The following is a 26692-nucleotide window of genomic DNA, read 5'->3' on the forward strand; positions in this document are numbered from 1 at the left end:
TTAGATTTGTGGTTGTTGCGTCCTGTTGGGCAGGAGGAAGTAGATATTTGCTGTTGATGACTTTGGGCCTGTCCAAATACTTTATGCTCTTTTTACTTGACTACTTGTCTACTTTCATGACCAGAATGATCAGGTGGGTGTAAAGACTGCAAGTGTTTTAAGACAATTGTTTACTCAATGGGACCTGCTGATGATGGTTACCTGGTGATGGCTGAATATAACAATCGATATATACAACAATATAACAATCATTTTCAATATTTTAACAAACATGAAATAAAAAATAAAATAAAAAAGGCTACGCTGACATACACAGATATCAAAAATCAGCACATGAATCTCAACAATGGTGACAATCACAAATATTTAGATAAATAGATTAATGCAGAATGTCGCTGAAAAGTTACTAATTCACAACAAAACCAACAGCAAAAAATAAAAGCAAATATTTAGAAATCAAACAAAATTATAGGACAATGCAGCATAATTTATTCATGTTGCAATGCATGCTGGGAGTTTTGTACTATGCTGGTACCAGAGTTGTATAAAGTAGAAGTAGAAGTACAGAAAAAGTAGAAATCCTGCCATGTGTTTATTCCAGCCATGAACTGATTGACAGTTGATTTCAGCTGATTTCTGTCTCCTGACTAAAAAACTGCTAATAAGCAAATCCAGGTGATTGGAACAAAATACTGAGGCGGACTTTTACTTTCTGAACCTGGACTTTACTCCTCTGAAGAGAACAGAAAAAGAAACGAGCAGAAACACAAGAACTACAACTGACTTCAGACACAGTCTTGAAAAGACAGAAAAGAAGACATTCAATCTCTGAAGATCTCAGCAGAGGAGGATTAAACAACTCCACAAACAGCATTACCAGCTTCACTTATTACTAACCAGACTGACTTTATTTCTGTCAGACTTCTACAGAAGATTTTATTGAGAATTAACAGAGGTTTCATTTCAACAGAGGAATCACTGAAGGAGAAAATCGTAATTGGTATGTTACCGTTATAGAGATCAGTGTTTGCTTTAGTTGCTCTCTTGACCCTTACATGATTAACTTCAGATCTTTGATTGGCTGCTGTACCTGAGTTTCAACAGTCAGATGAACAAAGAGAAAAGGTCACATAATGGTGTTTGATGTTTTGAACATTATAATTATATCGCAATCATATAACCTGAGTAGAGCCTAATTAACGAGTTAAATTTCTTTGATTGATCATAGCAGCACGGTCCTTGATAATCATAATATTTGTAACTTTTACAATGTAATACAAATCTTTTCTTAAAATTTAATCACAGACAAAGTTTATTTTTTATTTTTTTTAAGACATGAAGAATCAGCCTGTGAATCTCAATAATGGTGACAATTATAAAGCATTTTGCAGTGTATTCTGGATGCCACCAATCAAAACTCATTCATGGCTCCCATCATGCATTGCTGCATTAATAAATAATGAGCTTATGTTCAGCCGTTGTTAAGATTCATACGCTGATTGTTGATGTCTGTGTGTATCATCATAAAAATTTTTTTTTTTGTTCTCATGTTTGTTAAAGTCTACTAACTTATTGTTATAATATTGCTGGATCTCATGATGCAGTTACAGGTTGTTTTTTTTTATAATAATTTGTCAAAATTATTATTAAATTCAAATACCACAGTGAATCAGGCTTTTTCATGATGATTACAAAACCATCACCAGGTAACCTTCATCACCTGATCCCGTTCAATTTTGTTACTGTATATGTGTTTGACAAACACACTGTCACAGCAGTCAAAAGAGATCAAATATCTAATATGAGTAAAGAGCCTGGCTAATGGAAACACTAATCACTGTTATGGTGACTTCAAATGAAACTGAGTTAAACCTCTGTTAAATAAAAATAAAAACTTCTGTAGAAGTCTGACAGAAATAAAGTCAGTCTGGTTAGTAATAAGTGAAGCTGGTAATGCTGTTTGTGGAGTTGTTTAATCCTCCTCTGCTGAGATCTTCAGATTTAATGTCTTCTCTTCAGTTGATTTCATCTAAGACTGTGTCGTCTCTTTTTCTGTTCTCTTCAGAGGAGTAAAGTCCAGGTTCAGAAAGTAAAAGTCCGCCTCAGTATTTTGTTCCAATCACCTGGATTTGCTTATTAGCAGTTTTTCAGTTAGGGCTGGGCGATTAATCGCACGATATTGTTATGCGCATCTAATCAGTAAAGCCGGTTCCTTGATTAGTAGTAAATCACCTTCACCTGCTTTCAGATGGACGATATGATGCAGATATGACTCTATGAGTGTTAAATTAACACTCAAGAGTGTTAAAGTTAATGAGATAATTAAGTGATTAATTTAGTGATGATTGAGCATTATTGAAGACACCTGATGATAACAAGCAGAATCACTGAAGGAGAAAATCTAAAATTGTAAGCCACCGTTATGGCGATCAGTGTTTGCTTTAGTTGGGCTCTTGATCTTTATACTTTAAGTTTAAATTTTGTTTGTCTGCTGTTATTGATTTATAACAGTTAAATGAACAAAGAAAAGTGTGGTCTGTTAGTGTTGTTTATGTTTTGACATAATCATGCTGTGATCTGAAAAATGAAATTCAATCAGATGATCTGGTTTAACTTGATAGCAACAATTTAGTGGTCCTATAGCATATGATAATTGTATTTTTCTTATAATCCAAAACATTTAATAATAATTGTTCTGATTAAATCACTTTCAAATGCATTTATTTAGAAACACAGACATCAATAATGAGCCTGTGAATCTCAACCGTGGTGACAATAATAATCCTTGTTGCCACCAATCACAACTCATTAATGGCTCCCATCATGCAATGCGGTATGAATAAATTATGATCTGAATTGTCAATGTAATTTACTTTTCCTAATTTAATATTCTGCTCGTCACCATTGTTGAGATGCATTGACTGAATCTTGATATCTGTGATTTATTTATTTATTTATGACAACTTTTAAGAAATCCTTTATATTATATCTCCAATTCTGTATATATTTGCAGAATTTCAGTTATGCTGGAACCAACGGCATAAATCACAAACAATTAGCTCAAATGATGAATGCCATAATATAACCAACACCATTAGATTTTTTTTTTCTTTTTCTTTGTTCATCTGGCAGTTATAACTCAGATACAACAGACAAACAAAATCTAAAGTTATAAATCTAAGGGTCAAGAGCCCAACTAAAGCAAACACTCATCTCCATAATGGTGACCTGAAATTCCGGTTTTCTCCTTCAGTGATTCTGCTTTAGGTGTCTTCAATAATGCTCAATCATCACTCAATTAATCACTTAAATATCTCATTAACTTTAACACTCTTGAGTGTGGACTCATATACACTCCCAGGTGTGTTCATTTAACACTGAGTTTTTGCTGTGTACAAAGAGCCGTAGTTAACTGACAAGCTGAGCCATATCGCATTAAATATCGCTGGCGATATGTCCTCGATTTTAACGCGATTTGGCTCAGCTTGTCAGTTAACTACGGCTCTGTGTAGTAAATGCCGCTCCATCTGAAAGCAGGTGAAGGTGATTTACTACTAATCAAGGAACCGGCTTTACTGATTAGATGCGCATAACAATATCGTGCGATTAATCGCCCAGCCCTATTTTCAGTCAGGAGACAGAAATCAACTGAAATCAACTGTCAATCAGTTCATGGCTGGAAGTAAGACATGGCAGAATTTCTACTTTCTACTTCTACTTTATACAACTCTGGCTGGTACCCAGCATGCATTGCAGAAAAGTATTTTTGATTGTCACCATTGTTGAGATTCATACGCTGATTGTTGATGTCTGTGTCATCTTGAATTGACTTATACACAGTGCTTGAAGTGGGGCGGTCCTCACAGGTACGCAGTACCGGCACTTCTACATTTTACTCTTAAGTTGTACCTGCACTTTTTCTTGCGTACCGCTAGCCTGGTTTAAACCAGACCATTCTCAGTTGTAACTGAGTTATGGTCTGGCAAAGCATCTTAGACAAATCATTTCCAGAGGAGCGTCACCAACGGACGTCGCGGATAGACCTAAACCCAATCAGAGCGATGAAGGAGATGACGTATGCAGAGCGGCGGAGAAACATCTCCGTGTGTTGTTCTTTGCTCGGTTTTTAACAAAAAGGAAACGTTCAAATCGCTTAAAACAGACGCGATAGCTGATTTGAACGAGTGATGTTCGACGGCGGCATCCATCTTTGTAATGTAGGCTACAAAATCTGCTTCAAAATCCCAGCGCTGTCGTCATCGTGTAAAGCTCGCCCCAACGTTTCTGATTGGTGCCTCGATTTCGACGGATTGGAAATGGGCTTGAATGAGCTCTTTGCCAGACTAACTTTCAGAGCAAATCTAAATTTGCCGGAAGTTGTCTGGGTTTTCCCAGGCTAGCGTACCGCTACTTCTCGCATGTAGCCGGTACTCGACCACTGACAGAAAAAGCGTCAGTGCCACACCTGTTTCACATATACTCCGTTTGCAGTGCGGTCCGTCAATGCGCTCCTGGTGCGGTGCGTATACAGCAGTGCAGTGATTGTTCTGAGACTATTTTTGCTGTGCTGCATGCGCTGAATTAAAGTGACAGCGCAAGGTTCGTGGTCAAAACACAGATTGACATGAAAATATAATCTCACCAAAAAAAATTTAATTAAATAAAATGTAGTATCTCACCATAAATGCAGACTTGGAGGAGTTCAGTATTCATACACACGCAAGCACGTGCGCACACACACACACACACACACACACACACACACGACTTGTTTTAATACATTTATGTTGTTAATAAATAACAATAAATTGTTGTTGTACCAGCAATATCTCCAAGTTTTGTTTTTCACTATAGAAATTTCAAATGTCATGATTTGCCAATGCAAGAGAGTACCGGCACCTTTTCCCCACTTCAAGCACTGCTTATACTCATGTTTGTTAAAGTCTTCTAACTTGTTGTTATAATATTGCTGGATCTCATTCTGCAGTAACACATGGTTTATGATGTCAAAAAAATATTAATTTGACAAAATAATTGTGAAATAAAAAAATTTATTCAATGAGGTTATTTCATGATGAGTATAAAACCATCAACAGGTAACCATCATCACCTGATATCATTTCACTTTAACTTTCTTTGCTGCTAGTGCAAATGTGTTTGACAAACACACTGTCACAGAAGTCAAAAAGATTTAATAAGAGTTAAGAGCCCAACTAATGGAAACATTAATCATTGTTATGGTGACTTCAAATGAAACAGAGTTAAACCTCTGTTAATTCTCAATAAAAACTTTTGTAGACGTCTGACAGAAAAAAAGTCAGTCTGGTTAGTAATAAGTGAAGCTGGTAATGCTGTTTGTGGAGTTGTTTAATCCTCCTCTTCTGAGATCTTCAGATTTAATGTCTTCTTTTCTCTTCAGTTGATTTCATCTAATACTGTGGCTGAAGTCAGTTGTAGTTCTTGTGTTTCTCTTTCACTTTATTATCTCATTAACTTTAACTCAACTTTAACACTCTATAGAGTGTGGGCATATGTGCTCTGAGGGATGGGTGGGGCTTTCCTGGTTACAGATTTCCAAAGAATACTTTCCTGGGTTTTATTTTATTTTTTTTTGGGGGGGGGGGAGCCATGAATAACAGATTGAAGAGACACCACCCAAACATATGAATAAAATTCGTCTAAGTTTTCAATCTTGAACACACTTCATCTGTGAACACATAGGCTACTGTATTGTAAATCTGTAACAGCAAATAATGAAATCAGGCAAGTATACTGTAAACAAAGTTACTAAAGGAACAACTGGATCACTAACAGAGAGACTCTGGCAGGATGAAGGAAAAGCTAGAATGTGCAGTAAGTAGAAATTTTATTCTGACGTAGAGATGTAGTTGGATATGGAGCAATAATGTTTGAGTAACTGAAAAATGTTAAATAAATTAAAAACGCTGTAAAATCCAACAGTTATTTTAACTAACACTTTTAAGTTAACTTTTCATTGTAAAAATCTAGTAATCTGTACTATTCACGTTATTCAGAAAAAAAACAAGTTAAGATTAATTGATTGGTTTGAGGGCAATTTTGTCAAGCAAAAACAAATAAAAAATACAAATAAATAAATGATTTTAATAAATATAAAGTGGCGTAGCTAGTGTTGTTAAATGTGTCACTAATGTTTGAGGAAATGTCACATGCAAGTTCAAATTGTGTTTCTAAGAACAATGTCAATGTTTCTGCTTTTAGATTGAATATATTAACACTTATACACAGTACCTTTTGAATATGCTCATCTTTAGATATTTAGAAACAAGTCTTGTAAAATAATATACTGTACAAGCATATTTTCTAAAGACAAATGTAGATTAAAAGGTTGATTTTAATCCTTTTTTTGGAATAATATGAAGAGTATTCATTGATATGTGTGTCTTTCTGTTTGTCAGGAGTAAGCAGGTGTTTGGTGTTGATGACAGTGTGTCTCGGGCTCATGTGTGTTCTTCTGCTGGTCTTCATCACACTGCAGCACATCTGCATCACAGCAGAGCGAGACCTGTTAAAGAGTTACAAGAACACAGTTGAAGAGTTCAATCACACTATCGACAGCTTACAGGACAAGAACGCTGATCTAATGACTGAAAAAGACCAAGTGAAGAACAACTTGAACTCTTTGAATCAGAAGAAACTGGAGCTGGTTCATAATCTCAGTGTTGAGAAAAGTCAGTTACAGGGAAGTTTTGATGCTTTGAATCAGACGAAACTGGAGCTGGAGACCAGAGTCAATGATCTCAGTGCTGAGAAAAGTCAGTTACAGGGAAGTTTTAACTCTTTGAGTCAGAAGAAACTGGAACTGGAGACCAGAGTCAATGATCTCACTGCTGAGAAAAGTCAGTTACAGGGAAGTTTTAACTCTTTGAGTCAGAAGAAACTGGAGCTGGAGACCAGAGTCAATGATCTCACTGCTGAGAAAAGTCAGTTACAGAGAAGTTTTGACTCTTTGAGTCTGAAGAAACTGGAGCTGGAGACCAGAGTCAATGATCTCAGTGCTGAGAAAAGTCAGTTACAGGGAAGTTTTGACTCTTTGAGTCAGAAGAAACTGGAGCTGGAGACCAGAGTCAATGATCTCACTGCTGAGAAAAGTCAGTTACAGGGAAGTTTTAACTCTTTGAGTCAGAAGAAACTGGAGTTGGAGACCAGAGTCAATGATCTCAGTGCTGAGAAAAGTCAGTTACAGGGAAGTTTTGACTCTTTGAGTCAGAAGAAACTGGAGCTGGAGACCAGAGTCAATGATCTCACTGCTGAGAAAAGTCAGTTACAGGGAAGTTTTAACTCTTTGAGTCAGAAGAAACTGGAGTTGGAGACCAGAGTCAATGATCTCAGTGCTGAGAAAAGTCAGTTACAGGGAAGTTTTGACTCTTTGAGTCAGAAGAAACTGGAGCTGGAGACCAGAGTCAATGATCTCAGTGCTGAGAAAAGTCAGTTACAGGGAAGTTTTGACTCTTTGAGTCAGAAGAAACTGGAGCTGGAGACCAGAGTCAATGATCTCAGTGCTGAGAAAAGTCAGTTACAGGGAAGTTTTGACTCTTTGAGTCAGAAGAAACTGGAGCTGGAGACCAGAGTCAATGATCTCAGTGCTGAGAAAAGTCAGTTACAGGGAAGTTTTGACTCTTTGAGTCAGAAGAAACTGGAGCTGGAGACCAGAGTCAATGATCTCACTGCTGAGAAAAGTCAGTTACAGGGAAGTTTTAACTCTTTGAGTCAGAAGAAACTGGAGTTGGAGACCAGAGTCAATGATCTCACTGCTGAGAAAAGTCAGTTACGGGGAAGTTTTAACTCTTTGAATCAGACGAAACTGGAACTGGAGACCAGAGTCAATGATCTCACTGCTGAGAAAAGTCAGTTACAGAAAAGTTTTAACTCTTTGAGTCAGAAGAAACTGGAACTGGAGACTGAACTAGGGAAGATATCTACACAAGGTTTGTACACAGCATAATCCCCAGTGTTAAATTAACACTCCTCAGTGTACATATATGTGTCAACACTACAGTAGCTGCGTTTACATGGTTCAATCGGAATGAAATCAATCCGATTGATGAATCCGAACACGGTGTTTTCATGAACGATAAATAAAGTAATCGGGTTGATGTGCGTGTTTATATGTCACAACCCAGCCAGCACAGCCATGTGGGGCCCACATGGGTTTGACACGGGCTATCTAACTGGGACCCAGACAGTTTTGCTCCCGGTTTCCATGTAGGCCCCACATGGGTTTGCCCAGATAAAATGAACACTGCTCAGTGTGCACACTACAGGCTGTTAAATGTAACACTGATCAGTGTTGGAGTTAATGAGATAATTAAGTGATTGAATATGATTGAGCATTATTGAAGACACCTAAAGCAGAATCACCGAAGGAGAAAATTGTAAGCCACCGTTATGGCGATCATTGTTTGCTTTAGTTGGGCTCTTGACCCTTATATTATTAACTTTAGATTTTGTTTGGCTGTTGTTGACTTATAACTGCCAGATGAACAAAAAAAAATGTGATGGAATGGTGTTGGTTATATTATGACAGTCATCGTTTGAACATAATCATGCTGTGATCTGAAAAATGAAACTTATTGAGATTATCTGGTTTGACTTGTTAGCAACAGCTTTGTGATTCTACAGCAAATGATTATCAGTATTTTTTTATCCAAAATATTTCATTAACATTGTTCTGATCAAAACATAAAATGATTTAGAAACACATCAATAATCAGTCTGTGAATCTCAACAATGGTGACAATAATAATGCATGTTGCAGTGGCTGCCACCAATCACAACTCATTAATGGCTCCCATCATGCATTGCGGTATGAATAAATTATGATCTGAATTGTCTATGTAATTTACTTTTCCTAGTTGAATATTCTGCTCGTCACCATTGTTGAGATGCATTGACTGAATCTTGACGTCTGTGTGTGCCTAAAAGAAAGATTTTTTTTAAATAACTTTTAAGAAATCCTTTATATTATATCTAAAATTCTGGATATTTATGCAGAATCACAGTTACGCTGTAACCAACAGCATAAATCACTAAACATAAGGTTCAAACGATGACTGTCATAATATAACCAACACCATTACATCACTTTTTTTTTTGTTCATCTGGCAGTTATAAGTCAGAAACAACAGCCAAAAAAAATCTAAAGTTAATAATATAAGGGTCAAGAGCCCAACTAAAGCAAACAATGATCGCCATAACGGTGGCTTACAATTTTCTCCTTCAGTGATTCTGCTTTAGGTGTCTTCAATAATGCTCAATCATTTTCAATCACTTAATTATCTCATTAACTCCAACACTGATCAGTGTTACATTTAACAGCCTGTAGTGTGCACACTGAGCAGTGTTCATTTCATCTGGGCAAACCCATGTGGGGCCTACATGGAAACCGGGAGCAAAACTGTCTGGGTCCCAGTTAGATAGCCCAGGTCAAACCCATGTGGGCCCCACATGGCTGTGCTGGCTGGGAAGATTCAAATCGGAATTGATTTTTTGACATGCGCACACTGCACAAGTATACTGCCGCTGTCCGCGCATAGATATTCTCCACTATTTGTTCTTTATTTGTTTTAAACAGCAGACTTAAAGGGTTAGTTCGCCCATTTAAGACATGAAGTTGTATGCAATCCTTACCAGCACTATAGTGCATACACACTGACCCACTCTGTTGTCACCTCCCTGGTCAGAGTTCTGGCCGCTGGACGTTTTCCAATAAAGTACTCCCGGTTATTTTCCGGTGCCACAAAACTGTGCGTTTTTATGTGAAAAAATTATTTGCGTTTCAAAGCTTGATTAATTTACCACACAAAAAACACGGCGGTCAAAATTCATACCTCAGTTTTAATCGGCACTATTTTCTATCCATTTCTATCAATCCGCGCTGCTGTCAACGTCAACAGTGCGCACGTTCCGATCAGCTGTTGATAGCGCGACTCGCTGACAACATGTCTGACTGCGAAACTTCTGATGATGAAACCAATTTTAGCACAATGTCAGACGGATCAGATGATGAAAGTAATTTTAGCACAACGACAATGTTATTGATTGCAACACAAAACCTCAATTGTGTGTGTGTTCAATCAAATAGTTTTCTCAGCAAATTGTACCAATATCCCTATAGCTGTTTTTATATTAGACATCTTTTCACGTGTTTTATAATGGAGTCTAAACATCAGCTTGTTTACCGTACAGTTTAGACATGGGATCATAAATTTAGTAAATAGAGCTTACCCGTGGTACTGGTACAGCAAAACTCTTTAATTTTCCTTTTCCTCCTTGATTGGGGATATAATCGTCTTCGCTGAAGTGAGCACCACACATACTAAAATCCTTTATTTTGGATATTTTAGCTCCCGCAGAGTAGCCGATGGCAACCAGCCAAATCAACAACACGCGCTTGCACCCCCTGCTGGTGAGGTCGACTAACAGCAGATGGAGATTATGCTCGGTAAGCTGTCTCATAGTTATATTCGAAACAGGAAAACGATGGAATCTGAACTTTGATCCCGGCACATCCTTGTGGTCACAGCCTGGGAATTTACAAGTTCGCACCATTGTTAATTTAACACTTTTTACGTCGTTGTCAATCGATTGTGTAAAAACTATGGAACAGCTGATCGGAACGTGCGCACTGTTGACGTTGACAGCAGCGCGGATTGATAGAAATGGATAGAAAATAGTGCCGATTAAAACTGAGGTATGAATTTTGACCGGCGTGTTTTTTGTGTGGTAAATTAATCAAGCTTTGAAACGCAAATAATTTTTTCACGTAAAAACGCACAGTTTTGTGGCACCGGAAAATAACCGGGAGTACTTTATTGAAAAACTTCCAGCGGCCAGAACTCTGACCAGGGAGGTGACAACAGAGTGGGTCAGTGTGTATGCACTATAGTGCTGGTAAGGATTGCATACAACTTCATGTCTTAAATGGGCGAACTAAAGCCCCGTTCACACTACAAGCCACTTTGTCGCTGCATGTCGCCAGTGGCTGGCGATGAGGTCGCTAGTGGGAGTTCCCACTACTGGTTGCCTTTATTAATGACATCCAATGATGTGGAGAAGGATCATACGCGCTCCGCTCCTATTGGTTGTCCCTCCCGAAAGTCGCTCCTCATTTGCATAAAGTTAAACAGATCTCAACTTTGTCGCGTCGCCAGCCACGCCCCATCCGGTCGCCAACGGTCGCTGTCGCGCGTGTCGCCGGAAATCGCCAGCTCCCTATTGAAATGAATGGTATCGCGTCGTGTGTAGTGTGAACGGGGCTTAACCCTTTAATATTTATCTGTCTCTGGTCATGATTTGGAGACGATGAGCATGAACCGTTTTGCCGTGCTACTTATATTTATCACGCAGTAAAACCCCACGCCCAAAACCAGTCGTCTGTGGATGAGAATCTGAAACAAGCACCCCTTTCAATCCGATCGAAACTCCAGTCGGATCATGACGTTTTTTTAGTCCGATTGAGCCGTCAATCCGATTATAAGGGTCCATTTAAACGTAGCTGGGCGATATATCGCATGACATTGTTATGCACATCTCTTCAGTAAAGCCGGTTCCTTGACTAGTAGTAAATCGCCTTCACCTGCTTTCAGATGGAAGATATGATGCAGATATGAGTGTTAAATTAACACTCAAGAGTGTTAAAGTTAATGAGATAATTAAGTGATTAATTTAGTGATGATTGGGCATTATTGAAGACACCTGATGTTAGCAAGCAGAATCACTGAAGGAGAAAATCACAAATTGTCATGTTACCATTATGGAGATCAGTGTTTGCTTTAGTTGGACTCTTGACCCTTACACTTTCACTTTAAATTATGTTTGTCTGTTATGACACTCACTCTGTGGATATACACCCACACATTTGTGAACTTGCGACTCACGTGATTTGTGGTAGCATTGTCACGCAGCTCTGCTCTGAAACTTAGACTGTGTGAAAATGAAACTTCGCAATCTCGCAGCGTATAAACAAAACTTGGAGGGAGCCTTCTGCTCTGGGCCAATGCTTTGCTGACGTAGGCTACAGTCCAATCACAAGTCGTATTTACTGGAAAGGTGGGATTGACCGATTGCATTGCATGTGAACTGCATGGAGCACATCTCATCATGAATTTTGCTCATTTAAAAGTGGGGTAGGTAGAAATTTTCTAAAAAAAAACTTTTTTCCCGAATTGGTTTAAACTGTCTATAGGCCTATATACCAATACATAATTAAAATGTAAGTACTCTGAAAAAGAAAGTATACAAATCGAGTGTATGTAGTCCTCTCAGTGCTGCAATAAACACAGCTCATTATTTCATTCACTCCCACCCCCTCCTGTCTGGGATCCTTACAAAGCCACGCCCCCAAAACACATGAACGCGCGCTGCCGACCGCGCTCAGCTGGAGGACCCGTTTACCAGCGCCGCAGAGAGGATTAGTCCAAGTCCAAGTCCAAGTCCACTTTATTGTCAATCAAAACCATGTAACAGTACATTACGCAGCAGACTGAAATTGCGTTTCTCCCATACTCCAATGTGCAATATTAAAACAAGATTTAACACATACTAAACATAGACTAAACATACAGCTAAACATAGAACACCACTAACCAAGTGCAGAAGTCCACATAGCATGGCCTACAGTCAGCTTACAGCTACTGGACTATCACAGAGTTTCAAAATATTGTCGGGTTAAGATGTTTCACTGTAGTACAATAAAAGGTGCAATATGGCAAGGTGCAAGTAGCAGCATAGAGATACTTAAATATTGTAAACTTTTTACATTCTTGTGCAAGGGGATATTGGCATATGTGCATATGAGTATTTTGCAAACGTTTGAATATGCCTTTTCCACAATCTCACAGGTCATTAGTGTGTGTGGGTTGTGGGGAGAGGGAGGGGTGTTATAATCCAGTTTTCATGAATGAGTTCAGCAGTCTGATAGCTTGTGGGAAAAAGCTATTGCTGAGTCCGGTAGTCCTGCAACGCATACTGCTGTAGCACTTACCAGATGGTAGGAGGGTGAACAGTTTGTGTGTGGGGTGGGTGGGGTCTTTGATGATGTTGGTGGCTCTTTTGTGGCAGCGGGATGGGTATATGTCCTTGATGGATGGTTGGGCTGATCTGGTGATCTTCTCAGCTGACCTCACCACCCTCTGTAGAGCTTTCCGGTCAGCAACAGTGCAGCTACCATACCAAACTGAGAAACTGCTGGTGAGGATACTCTCAATAGCACCCCTGTAAAAGGTAGTGAGTGCCAATGAGGGAAGGTTGGCTCTTCTCATCCTGCGTAAGAAGTGGAGGCGTTGCTGAGCTTTCTTGACAAGGGAGATGGTGTTGGTAGACCATGACAGATCATCTGTGATATGCACCCCCAGGAACTTGATGCTTTTCACTGATTCCACAGCGCTGCCATTGATGGTGAGGGGTGTGTGTGGCCTATGATTTTTCCTGAAGTCCACAGTTATTTCTTTTGTTTTATTAACATTTAAATGTAAATTGTTAGTGTCACACCAATTGATGAGTTGGTATACCTCATCTCTGTATGCCGAGTCGTTGTCGTTGCTGATGAGACCCACCACCGTTGTGTCATCTGCAAACTTGATGATGTGGTTTGAGCTGTATCTGGCACAACAGTCATGTGCCCAATGTAAACAGCAGTGGACTCAACACACATCCTTGAGGGACCCCAGTGTTCATGATGGTGGTCTGCGAAGAGTTTTTGCCAACTCTTACTGTCTGTGGTCTGTTGGTGAGAAAGTCTAGTAGCCAGTTGCAAAGTGGGGTACTGATACCCACAGCACTGAGTTTATTCACCAAGTGTTGTGGGATAACTGTATTGAAGGCAGAGCTGAAGTCAATGAACAGCATCCGCACACAGCTGTTTTTGCTCTCTAGATGAGCCAGACTAAGGTGAAGTGCTGTTGCTATGGCATCATCAGTGGAGCGCTTGGGACGGTATGCAAACTGGAATGGGTCAAATGTGGCAGGTAGGCTGGATGTTATATGAGCTTTGACCAGCCTTTTAAAGCACTTCATCATAATGGACGTGAGTGCTATAGGCCGGTAGTCGTTCAGTGTTGTGGCTGGTGATTTCTTTGGTAGCGGTTATGATAGTAGTGGCTTTGAAGCATTCTGGTATGATGGCTTTGCTCAAAGAGATGTTAAAGATATCTGTGAGAACATCTGTAAATGAGTTAGCACAATCTCTAAGCACACACCAAGGTATATTATCGGGACCAGCAGCCTTCCTGGGGTTTACCTTTTAAAGAGTCCTCCGCACGTCGGTAGGGTCAAGTTGAAGAGTTGCATTGTCCAAGCAGTGTAGAACTTTTGTCGGAGTGGTGTTATTGTTTTCCTCAAAACGACTGAAAAATGAATTGAGTGAGTTTAGGAAGTCTGTGCTGTCCTCGCACGGTAAGGGTGTAGGCCTGTAGTCCGTTACTGACTGGATGCCTTGCCATAGGCGTCTCTTTTGTATCAGTGAAGTGTGACTGGATTTTTTGTCCATAGGCATGCTTTGCTGCTCTCAGGCCTCGATTCAAGTTGGCCCTAGCAGTTCTAAGGGCCCCTTTGTCCCCAGACCTAAAAGCCGCATTCCGTGCTTTTAGGAGCTCACATACCTCCTTGGTGAACCATGGTTTGTTGTTTGCCCTTGTGGTGATGTGTTTTATGACGGTCACATCTTCCATGCATTTGGATATGTATCCCGTCACAGACTCAGTGTATTCAGTTATATTGACATGCTGGTTGGAAGTGGCAGCCTTCCTAAAAACAGTCCAATCTGTGCAGTCAAAACAGTCTTGGAGCGCTGAGGTAGCCCCCTCTGACCAAGTTCTAATCCACTTCACAGACGGTTTGTTCCTCACCAGCAGTGGCCTGTAAGATGGCATTAGCATAACAGAAAGATGGTCCGAGTTTCCCAGACGGGGGTGTGGAACAGCTCTGTATGCCTGTTTAATGTTAGAATAGACCTGGTCCAGAATGTTTTCTCCCCTGGTTGCAAAGTCCACATATTTATGAAAGTGTGGGAGTACTGTCTTCAATTTGGCCTGATTGAAATCGCCCGCAATTATACAGGCAGAGTCCGGGTTTGAGTCCTGCATTGAGCTCACAGATTGATACAATGTAGAAAGTGCGTCTTTTGTATTTGCACTGGGTGGTATGTACTAGGGGTGTAAATCGGACAGTTCATCACGATACGATACGATATCGATTCTCTCAGCCAGCGATACGATTATTGCCGATACCTCAAAAAATTCCGCGATATGATTACGATTCGATTCGATTCAGGGTTATCAATCGATTTATCGATATTTAGATATTATGTGCCAAGTTTACACAACCAGTTACGTTTATTAACTCACAAATGCATCCAAAAATATATGAAAGTTTAATTAAACTCTTTGAAAATTGCACACCCTCTCCCAATTGGGACATTTACAAGTTGTTTGTTACAAGTTACAAGTAAAAACAGAGTTATCTGTTTTTGCAAATGAACTAACAGAAGAGGTTGTTTTGATTAAGTAATAATAACAAAAAAAATACAGGTAAATAAAGTGCATTGAAAGTATTTTTTTATATATAGGCTATAGCTATATATTTTTTGTGTGTGGCAAAAGCAGATAACTCCACATTTCATGTTTCAGAGTTAAACAAAGCCTAGTAATTGCTATGATACTTAATTAAACACTTAATCTTTGTAATGTTAATCTCCTCAGCTGACATCTAGACGCCTGTCAAACTTTGTTGTTGTTAATAACGTACACGCGATACAGAGAGCTTTTCCCTCACCACTAACCTGCTGTTTTAGCAAGATTCCGTGAAAAAGTTTCAGATCTTATTTTCCTTTTACGCCCCGAAGAAGATATCACAGGTTCATCAAGTTCGTTGAAATCCATCCTCGATCACTTTTAATCAGCTTTGACGAAACTCCTCTCAGCTAGCGCGTCTTTTCAAAGTGACTAGCAGGCTTGTCACCTGACCTGAATACTGCGCACTGTTTCACAAACAAGGGTGCTTGTCGTTTCTGCTGTAAAAGATGAACTCGCGATGCCTTGACAGTGGAAAATACCGGCTTTTGTGACAAAGGGTTCAGTCAATCTTGTCAGGCGTCTATTTCAGCTGAGAAAAATTACGTGAGGATGTGGAGAGTGTCAAAATAAAGGTACTGTATAATCGATATTTTATGTGTTGCATCGATGCATCGTATCGTTAGACTTTTGATCGATGTATCGATCCATATCAATGTATTGTTACACCCCTAGTATGTACACGGCTGTGATAGTCACGGCTGAAAATTCTCTTGGCAAGTATACTGGACGGCATTTGACTGTTAGAAATTCTATGTCCTTGGAACAGTGTCTTGAGATGACTTTAACATTAGTGCACCAATTGTTTTTAATGAAAATTGCTACTCCACCACCTCGTAGCTTACCAGTGAGTGCGTGGCTTCTGTCTGCCCTGAATGTTGTTAGTCCATCCACCTGAACGACGTTGTCTGGAACAGTGTGGTCAAGCCATGTCTCGGTGAGGACGATGGCGCTGCAATCTTTCACCATCCTATGTGTAATTAGATCCAATCTGAGGTAGTCCATTTTGTTTTCCAGCGAACGAACGTTGGAAAGTAGAATCGAAGGAAGTGCAGGTCTATTCGGTTTAGCTTTTAGCCTTGCGCTAATGCCCGCTCGACTGCCTCGCTTTCTAGGTCTAGCACACCGCTTGCGACTCATGCTAGGGCTGCGTTCCAAACCGCATACTCAATGAGTAGGTACTTAATTTCAATGAGTACTTACTTAACGAGCGCTAAAAGAGTAGGTACTTTATAGCCAAATCTCGTTGAGTATGAATGCGATCCGGACATCATCTGCCATGTTGACGTTATCATGTGACCTACGACGCGTTATCACAAGCGCAACAACTTAAAAGATGAACGACACGTTTAATTCATCTATCTGTAATCTTGATATTGATGAAACTTGCTCATTTTGTGGTATTGTTGAAGAAACAGCTGCCAATTTATTTTGTGAATACATTTAGGGTTGATTTAAGTTGTTATATTTTAAACCCTACTAATGTGACCCACAGTTCCTTATAACGATTGTTTTTAAGAAACCCCAAAATCGTCATCTCTTGAATATGTTGTTAATTTCTTTATTTTATACCCAAAAAGTTTCTCCTTTAAGTTGTCCTCTTTTCTTGATGAATTTACCTCTCGTTTCATCCCTCAGACTTATAACAACAAAACAATTTTTTAATGTAGGGCCTATTATGAAAAACTATTTAAAGATATTTAGCCTTGTTATTGTTCTTTTTTCCTGTGTATATATCATATTATGATGTACACAAACCAATAATCCTTATGTTTTCTGTTTTGTCATTATGATTGTTCATTGTTAGATACAACTATGGTATCTTTCTATGATCTTTATGTAATAAGTTTAAATTATATGAGCGACAGGTGCATTAACACTTCATAACATCAGTAACTCGACAGCACAACCTAGAACAGTTTTCCTCGGCGTTTGTAATGTCTGCACAAGGAGACGGGCCGCTGATCGAAGATCTCCTTTGGAGAAAACTGTTGACTTTATACTCGAAAAATGTAAGTATCGCTCCTTGAAAATTAATATTACCTCAGAATGAATTGCATTGTTAGCCCACCCCAAAACTTAAACAAAATAATATTAAATGCTGACCAATACTTAATTATAGGCTATTACTCTTTTTTTATATACTAAAAATGATATAATTTAATAAAACAAGAAAAATGTCATTTGTTTTGTCATATGAGTTATGCATGAATACACGCGAACATCTCAATTGTCAGTCAAGCAATGAATTAATGCATACATTAAATAATTATATTTTATATACTGACAACAATAAGAAACATGAATAAATGAGTAAAAGAACAAATAAAAGTAATCATCACACAATAAACAAATGCATATACAATTCAACAGCACATGAAACAAATCTTTATTCAAACTACAAGCATGTATTTACAGGCGCTGAACCCCACATACTGCCATCTCAACACAGCGGTTCCCATTCTGCGACTTTACTCTGATGAATTCACCAGAGGTGATCGTGCCTTCGTGCCGGTGTGGTGCCGAATTCTGACCCCCGCCAAATTATTACCCCCCTAGTATGGTAGGTTTAGGATTAGTTTTGGGGGAGGGGTTAGGATTAGGGGTGGGGTTAGGATTAGGCAATCAGGTACTGATTTCAACGAGGGGGGTAATAATTTGGCAGGCAGTCGAAATTCGGCACAACACCGGAGCTTGTTGCTGCGCTGCGCTTCACAATCTGAGGCTATAAGGGCAGATGGAGAGATGGAGCGTCTCATCCATGGCACCGTTTCCAGGATTCAGCTCTGGGCTCCTCATCCTCAGTGCTCACACCAGTCTGAATAAAAACACGATTAGTTACTTTATAGATTTGTTTATTTACCTTATTTACAGCACATGTGTCTAATGTCAACAGTGTTGACAACAGTGAATGAACGTTATCCTATAATAATACCACACATATATCACTCAGATGTCTTTTTCATGTTGTGATGTGCTCATCTGCAATATGTCAGTACTTACAATATTTTCCTTTCAGATGTAAATAGACATTTTAAATAAGCGTGTTTAAGATGTTATGTAAATCCACTTTAGAGACGTTACATGTGCTTAGAGCTCCCCTGTTAGCTAGCTATACTAAACATGTTTTTACAGCAAAATCACAACTATACTATACTGTCTAACTACTTTACACCATCAACAGTTAAAACATCTACTCTATAGTAGTTTAACACATAAGGAACCGTGTTTACTCACATTTGAAAACCCCCGGCGTCGCTGATCTCCGTGATGTTTGATAATGACGTATGCTCTCGCGTGGCCTCCTGGGATAGAAGAGGATCCATCGGTTGAGCACTCAAAAATCGGGCCGGAAGCAGTAAGCCATCCGGGAACTTCTCGCCTACTCTTTTATGAATACTGATGTTTCGAACGTACTGCTTCCTTCACGTACTGTTTTCGCCTACTATATAGTAGGTAAGTAGGCATATTCGAATGCACTTAAGTCCGAATCTCGCGATAATTAGTACGTCACCCAGGTAATTCTCGCCTACTCTTTTGGATTCATACATGCTTTTTTGCTTGCCTACTCTTTTTCCCATACTATAGCAGTAGGGAAGTATGCGGTTTGGAACGCAGCCTAGGTCTCTCCCGCCGCTTGCGTCGCCTCCAACATCGGTGTCGGGGGAGGAGTCCGCTGCTTTGCAGGCTTCTGGGTCTTGCTGGTGTAAAATGCCCAGCTCATCGAGTACTTTGTGTTCCGGAACAAACATAATTCCGGATAGATCGTTTAAAAAGTTTGAATTTCGTAGTCCAAGTAGTAGGCTTCTGTTGTAGACTTTTCTCATACAAGACTGGGACGATTCAGACGACACATTTAACATAAAACGCACATCGTTACTGGGAGCTGAAGTAGCCGCTGCCATATAGGGCACCGCCAACCAAAGTGCATGTAGTGACATCATGTCAGAATCACATGTAATAAAATGCCTAACTTTATCATTATTAATATAAACAACTAACATGGCTGGTAGTACTCACTATCAAGCTAGCATATTGATACTGGTAATGGTAAAGTTTAAAATATATCGAGTTTTATTCGGTAACGAGCTAGTGTAACGGAGGCCAGCTAGTAGTTGCGAGTAAACCTCACTCCTCTGATCTCAATAGGCGCTCTAGCGACAGATGCTAGAGGCTGCAGTCTTTAGCCTTCTTGTTAGAGCGCCTGACTCTCATGCCTGAGACCCGGATTCGAGACCCGCTCAGAGCGGGGTGAGAAGGACCCGGGTGGAGGGGTTACACTAGTAACATAAAAACTAAAAACAGTAAAACTAAAAACAGGTTGCATTGATACACGTTTTCCCGTTACCATCAGTTACACTGTGATGAAGGTGAATTTCATGTAAGATTCATAACATATACAGTGTTTTACATGTAAGAGCTTCCACGAAAGAACTGTTGGCGTCACTTTTTGGTCATAGCCTTTTCAAATACTGTCTTCCTTTTTTGCCTGGTTTTCCTTCGCTGACTGTATATGCAGGTAACTGGGAATTTTGGCTACTCTTTCCCTGCCATAATTGTGGTTCTTCCTAGCCGTGCCTCTTCCACTCCTCCACCAAAAGTGTGCGCGCATGTGGGCAGCAGACAGTGCCGGTAGCCATGGTAGCGAGGGAGAGTGACAGTCGCCCAGCCAATCATTTCTTTCATCCCGGTTGGAAATAATGAGCTGTGTTTATTGCAGCACTGAGAGGACTACAGACACTCGATTTGTATACTTTTTTTTTCAGAGTACTTACATTTGAATTATGTATTGGTATACATAGACAGTTTAAACAAATTTGGGAAAACAGTTTTTTAGAAAATTTCTACCTACCCCACCTTTAAATAATAGTGTTTGTGTATATATATATGTGTGTGTATATATATATATACACACACTGGTATATATACACACACAAACACACACATACTATTATTTAAATGAGCAAAATTTATGATGAGATGTGCTCCATGCAGTTCACGTGCAATGCAATCGCCCCCGTGCCTCCATGATCAGATTGTCTGCTATATTAGCTTCTTATTTATTATATCCAGGCAATTGGTTGATGAAAATGTATTAAAATTAAGATACAATTTATACAAAACGAATCATGTCTGACCCATCATATCTTCCGATATATTGCGCATCTTACTCATACTGATGAATGACCGCTGCGCTTGACTGGTCGCGTAGTGCGAGCAGAGAGAGCGCCCCGGCCGCTCGCGCGCACTCTCACGTCTTCAAACAACACGAGCGCTGTTTTGCTCTCTCTCTCGCGCATATCAATCAAAATCAATTGACACGATAGTAAAAGGTCGGAAGACAGCAGTTTCGCGTGGAGCATTTGGAGATTTTTTTCTCCTGAATTGTGTGTGAAATGTGTGAATTGTGTTAAAAAAAGCATCCTTGTCTACTTTAAAAAGCGTTCCGCCCATTCAGCTGACATAAACCACATTTCAATAAACGAAAAAACCTATCCAGTGATTAAATGTTTTCTGTATTGAGGCAAATCGTGTGCGATGTCCTAAACTGCTAGATAATCAAACAAGCGTGCCGTCCACTAATAACACGTCCGATACGCAAACGAATGACTCCGTTTAACTAGCCTATTCACTTTACTGAATGTTTAACTTTAGTTTTTCTCTGACTGCTTCAACTCTGTGTTTATAAAGCACATTTGTTGTGGCAAGAGAAATTAGGGCTGCGTTTCCTGAAAGCATCGTAAGCCTATTTGATCATATAGACCATGTAGGGTCTGCGCCAATCAGACACACACTAATTATTCATTATATACAAAGGTCTATGAAACTCCTCTGAAACTAACATCCCAAATGAAATGAACACCCTGGCAGAACCGAGTGTCATGTTACAGGGCTGATAAGGAGACTTTTACGACCTCCAAAGGAATGTTCAGAGAGTGCTGACTCTCTCTTAATTCTAACTGAAGGGGAGAGATGAATCTTGTTAATCAGATATATTCTATTCCACTTGAGAATTGTATAAACATGTATAGAATTTCCCCATCTCATGATTTTCCTTTATGTTGTTTGGTCTATGTTTTCTTGTAAACTCTAATGGGTTAATGTTTCAAACTTTGCATACTATGGTTAACCAGAATCAGATGTGTGGCATGTTTGGACTCTATAGCTTGGTACTTTGAAGATCAAAATGACTGTGTACATGATATGTTGATAACAACAACATATTAGTATTACAAGAATCTTTTATAGTTTCTTCATCGGCTACCACCCCTCCAGCGTGCACATGCCAATGAGCACCCTTAGAGCAAAGAGCAATAAACCAAATTCCCGCCTGGAACTTCCACCGTTCTTATTGGCTGAGCCAACCCTGCGAGGTTGGACTTTTCTCAGATTATAAATTGCATCCACACCAGCCCTTCCTTCTCTCGTCCTCTCTTGCGCACTCTTGTCCTCTTAGCCCTCTCTGAGCCTCTTGCTCTCTTACACTCTTGGTCCTTCCTGAGAAGTCCTAACATGATGCTGAACTAGAAGGCCCCCAAGGACTCCCAAGCATCCGCCAGGCTGCGGCCTTGTCTTTCCATTCACCAAAGATCCTTTGACTCCCACTGGTTCTCTCTCATCAAGACAACATCATCAAAGATCAACTGGAGCCTCAACAAATTGCATCAGGACAGTGTAATTCAAATGGGCGAGACATGCAAGTATCAAACTTAGTCTCATTATTTGATACATTAAGTATCCTTACCCCTTTTTAAGAAGGGCATGTTATAACTAAACTGATGGTTTGCTCAGGCTGTTGATCTGCTGAACTTCAAACAATACTATAACTTTATAACTTCTTGCTTTCCTGTATTCTGCTTCAGCTCTCTTTCCCTTGGTAAACTGTATGCATGTATGTATGTGTGTGTTAGAGTAGTTTAAATGTTTAGTCTAGTTAATAAAGTCTTGTTCATGTCACACGTAAAGTTGTCTGTGTCTCAAGCTCATATCTGGAGTCACTAATCATAGATTTTGACTACTTGCTCTTAGTAGTACTTAGTAAGAAAGACATTTTCCATGCCCTGGAAATTTACATTTCTATTAATTAATTAATAACCAATATTGAGTGTTCACGGGATGAACCGAGTAATTGGTTGTAATGTTAATGTAGCTACATCAAGTTAACCCGATTAACTGATCCAAATATTCATAATCGATTATAACAAGTTATGATTGATTATTAATATTTCATAGAGCTGATTCGCTACAACCATTTTTTGCAATTGTTCTACGGTCAAGTTAAGCTTAAGATGTTTATGGAAACCGTGCCCAGGTGATGATGGTTATGTGTTGATGATGAAATTACAAGACTGTGGTGTCCTGATTCACTGATCTCACCCAGCATTATCTCCTTAAAGCAACAACTGCACGTTCACTTTATACAGTGCTTTTTAGCTGTATGGATTCATGTCTGTAGCTTTAGAGGTGAAACGATTCACTCGTTTTCTAAAGGATCACGAATACTAGAAACTCTCAGTGACAGGTTTCTGAGCAGCTTGTGTCTGATCTCTTCTCAGTACAAACACTGACTGTCACTGAGTGAATGACAGATCTCTGTCTCTCTCAATAGTGCTAGTTTAGAGTCAGACACGATCAAACCACTGATACAGTGTTGATGACGACACTACTGGAACAAAACACTTCACAAGCTCAGAAACATCATTATTTTCATATAAAATGCTGAGGAAACTAAATGTCAGATTGTTACTTTAATATTAATTTATGACCCATGATTCACGCTGAACCTGGAAATGTTAGGGCATTTTGAAATGGTAATTTCTAGCCAAGAAAATGTTATAAGTACATTTTATAATTAAATAAGTCTTTAAAAAATATGTACATGATTGTACTGGTATGTGTATAAAACGTGTTTGCTTCCAATTTACATGTTTGTCTTTTTCTTGTCTAAGATGCATTGATATTTAAATAATCATATAAATGCATTTAAAAAAAATTGTGCAAAAAAAAAAAAAAAAACTTGTTAATTTCTTAATATATTTCCATAACAGGTCTCTCTACAGACCCCTGCTACAACTACATTGTGCTGGACGATCCATGGAGATCCATCAGTAATACACACGCTTCAGTCACAAAGTGTGACACGTCTGTCTCCTGGAGCGGCTGGTATCGTCTCTTCATTAACAACACTAGCGCTCATATCCCAGACACGTGTGTTGCGAGGTACAGCTGTGGCACTGAAACCCCACTGTGGATCCGTGGTGGACACCCAACAGTAACAGATGGAGTCGTCACTCGAGATGTCTGCGGTTCCGGTGGGAGATACTGCTGCTATTACGGGTCTTATCCCATTAAAGTCAAAGCCTGTCCACTCGATTATTATGTCTATTGGCTGGTTAGACCACCTCACTGCAATCTTGCATACTGTGCAGGTAATTATATTCACATGAGCTCTTTCTACACATTCATGATATTTGTGTTTCTGTTCATTAATCATTATTCATCCACACTTTCAGACACTGGCAGCATTAACACCAGCCCTACAACTGTCACACCAGTGACCATCTCACCTGGTAATGTAACACACTGTGTCTCTACTGGCTTATTTTATGAATGTTTTCTAATGGCTACAGATATTCTATGGTAAATTTGAACATGGATTTTAACATGAATATTTTCCTCAAAAGTCATGGAAATGTTTTGGTAGAGATATATGAAACCTGTAGATTGTTCTCAGGTGTGTGTGTGTGTGTGTGTGTGTGTGTGTGTGTGTGTGTGTGTGTGTGTGTGTGTGTGTGTGTGTGTGTGTGTGTGTGTGTGTGTGTGTGTGTGTGTGTGTGTGTGTCATTCACTGTAGTTCTGAATATGCCACACTTCATAGTCAGACACAGTCCTTGTGTTTTTATTATAAACAACTATAAAAAATAGAAGTTATGCTTCATTTAAAACAGTTCATCAGCATCTCTCTCTCATTCATCCCGCATTCATCTCTCATTCGTCCATTATTCATCTCTCATTCATCCCTCATTCATCCCTCATTCATCCCTCATTCATCTCTCATTCATCCCTCATTCATCTCTCATTCATCTCTCATTCATCCCTCATTCATCTCTCATTCATCTCTCATTCATCTCTCATTCATCCCTCATTCATCTCTCATTCATCTCTCATTCATCCCTCATTCATCCCTCATTCATCTCTCATTCATCTCTCATTCGTCCATTATTCATCTCTCATTCATCTCTCATTCATCCCTCATTCATCTCTCATTCATCTCTCATTCATCCCTCATTCATCTCTCATTCATCTCTCATTCATCTCTCATTCATCCCTCATTCATCTCTCATTCATCCCTCATTCATCTCTCATTCATCCCTCATTCATCTCTCATTCATCTCTCATTCATCCCTCATTCATCTCTCATTCATCTCTCATTCATCTCTCATTCATCCCTCATTCATCTCTCATTCATCTCTCATTCATCTCTCATTCATCCCTCATTCATCTCTCATTCATCTCTCATTCATCCCTCATTCATCTCTCATTCATCCCTCATTCATCTCTCATTCATCTCTCATTCATCCCTCATTCATCTCTCATTCATCCCTCATTCATCTCTCATTCATCCCTCATTCATCTCTCATTCATCCCTCATTCATCTCTCATTCATCTCTCATTCATCCCTCATTCATCCCTCATTCATCTCTCATTCATTCCTCATTCATCCCTCATTCATCTCTCATTCATTCCTCATTCATCTCTCATTCATTCCTCATTCATCCCTCATTCATCTCTCATTCATCCCTCATTCATCTCTCATTCATCTCTCATTCATCCCTCAATCATCCCTCATTCATTCCTCATTCATCCCTCATTCATTCCTCATTCATCTCTCATTCATCCCTCATTCATTCCTCATTCATCTCTCATTCATCTCTCATTCATCTCTCATTCATTCCTCATTCATCTCTCATTCATTCCTCATTCATCCCTCAATCATCCCTCATTCATTCCTCATTCATCCCTCATTCATCCCTCATTCATCTCTCATTCATCTCTCATTCATTCCTCATTCATCTCTCATTCATCCCTCATTCATCCCTCATTCATCTCTCATTCATCCCTCATTCATCTCTCATTCATCTCTCATTCATCCCTCAATCATCCCTCATTCATTCCTCATTCATCCCTCATTCATTCCTCATTCATCTCTCATTCATCCCTCATTCATTCCTCATTCATCTCTCATTCATCTCTCATTCATCTCTCATTCATTCCTCATTCATCTCTCATTCATTCCTCATTCATCCCTCAATCATCCCTCAATCATCCCTCATTCATTCCTCATTCATCCCTCATTCATCCCTCATTCATCTCTCATTCATCCCTCATTCATCCCTCATTCATCTCTCATTCATTCCTCATTCATCTCTCATTCATTCCTCATTCATCCCTCATTCATCTCTCATTCATCCTTCATTCATCTCTCATTCATCTCTCATTCATCCCTCAATCATCCCTCATTCATTCCTCATTCATCCCTCATTCATTCCTCATTCATCTCTCATTCATCCCTCATTCATTCCTCATTCATCTCTCATTCATCTCTCATTCATCTCTCATTCATTCCTCATTCATCTCTCATTCATCTCTCATTCATCCCTCAATCATCCCTCATTCATTCCTCATTCATCCCTCATTCATTCCTCATTCATCTCTCATTCATCCCTCATTCATTCCTCATTCATCTCTCATTCATCCCTCAATCATCCCTCATTCATTCCTCATTCATCCCTCATTCATCCCTCATTCATCTCTCATTCATCCCTCATTCATCCCTCATTCATCCCTCATTCATCCCTCATTCATCCCTCATTCATCTCTCATTCATCTCTCATTCATCTCTCATTCATCCCTCAATCATCCCTCATTCATTCCTCATTCATCCCTCATTCATTCCTCATTCATCTCTCATTCATCCCTCATTCATTCCTCATTCATCTCTCATTCATCTCTCATTCATCCCTCAATCATCCCTCATTCATTCCTCATTCATCACTCAAAAAAATGATATGTTGGCTTTACTT

At 39.4% G+C, this 26692-nt stretch overlaps 1 protein-coding gene and 1 long non-coding RNA gene across 2 annotated transcripts in view; both read left to right on the top strand.

Moving 5' to 3' along the window:
- The window catches only part of LOC130105956 (uncharacterized), a 60858-nt gene that overhangs the window by 20113 nt on the left and 14053 nt on the right, over positions 1-26692 (top strand). The window contains exons 3-5 of the mRNA XM_056272145.1: positions 6556-7967; positions 23669-24037; positions 24122-24178. Of these exons, the coding sequence (XP_056128120.1) occupies positions 6556-7967; positions 23669-24037; positions 24122-24178 (1838 nt within the window). The remainder of the gene's footprint in view (positions 1-6555; positions 7968-23668; positions 24038-24121; positions 24179-26692) is intronic.
- On the top strand, positions 12236-19702 carry LOC130105896 (uncharacterized). Its single transcript, XR_008809683.1, has 2 exons — positions 12236-12455; positions 19544-19702. It is a non-coding gene; the product is annotated as an uncharacterized LOC130105896 (long non-coding RNA).

The sequence above is a fragment of the Rhinichthys klamathensis genome, unplaced genomic scaffold (genome assembly GCF_029890125.1).
Source record: "Rhinichthys klamathensis goyatoka isolate OS25496 unplaced genomic scaffold, OSU_Roscu_1.1 h1tg000330l_1, whole genome shotgun sequence".
NCBI classification, from domain to species: Eukaryota; Metazoa; Chordata; class Actinopteri; order Cypriniformes; family Leuciscidae; genus Rhinichthys; species Rhinichthys klamathensis.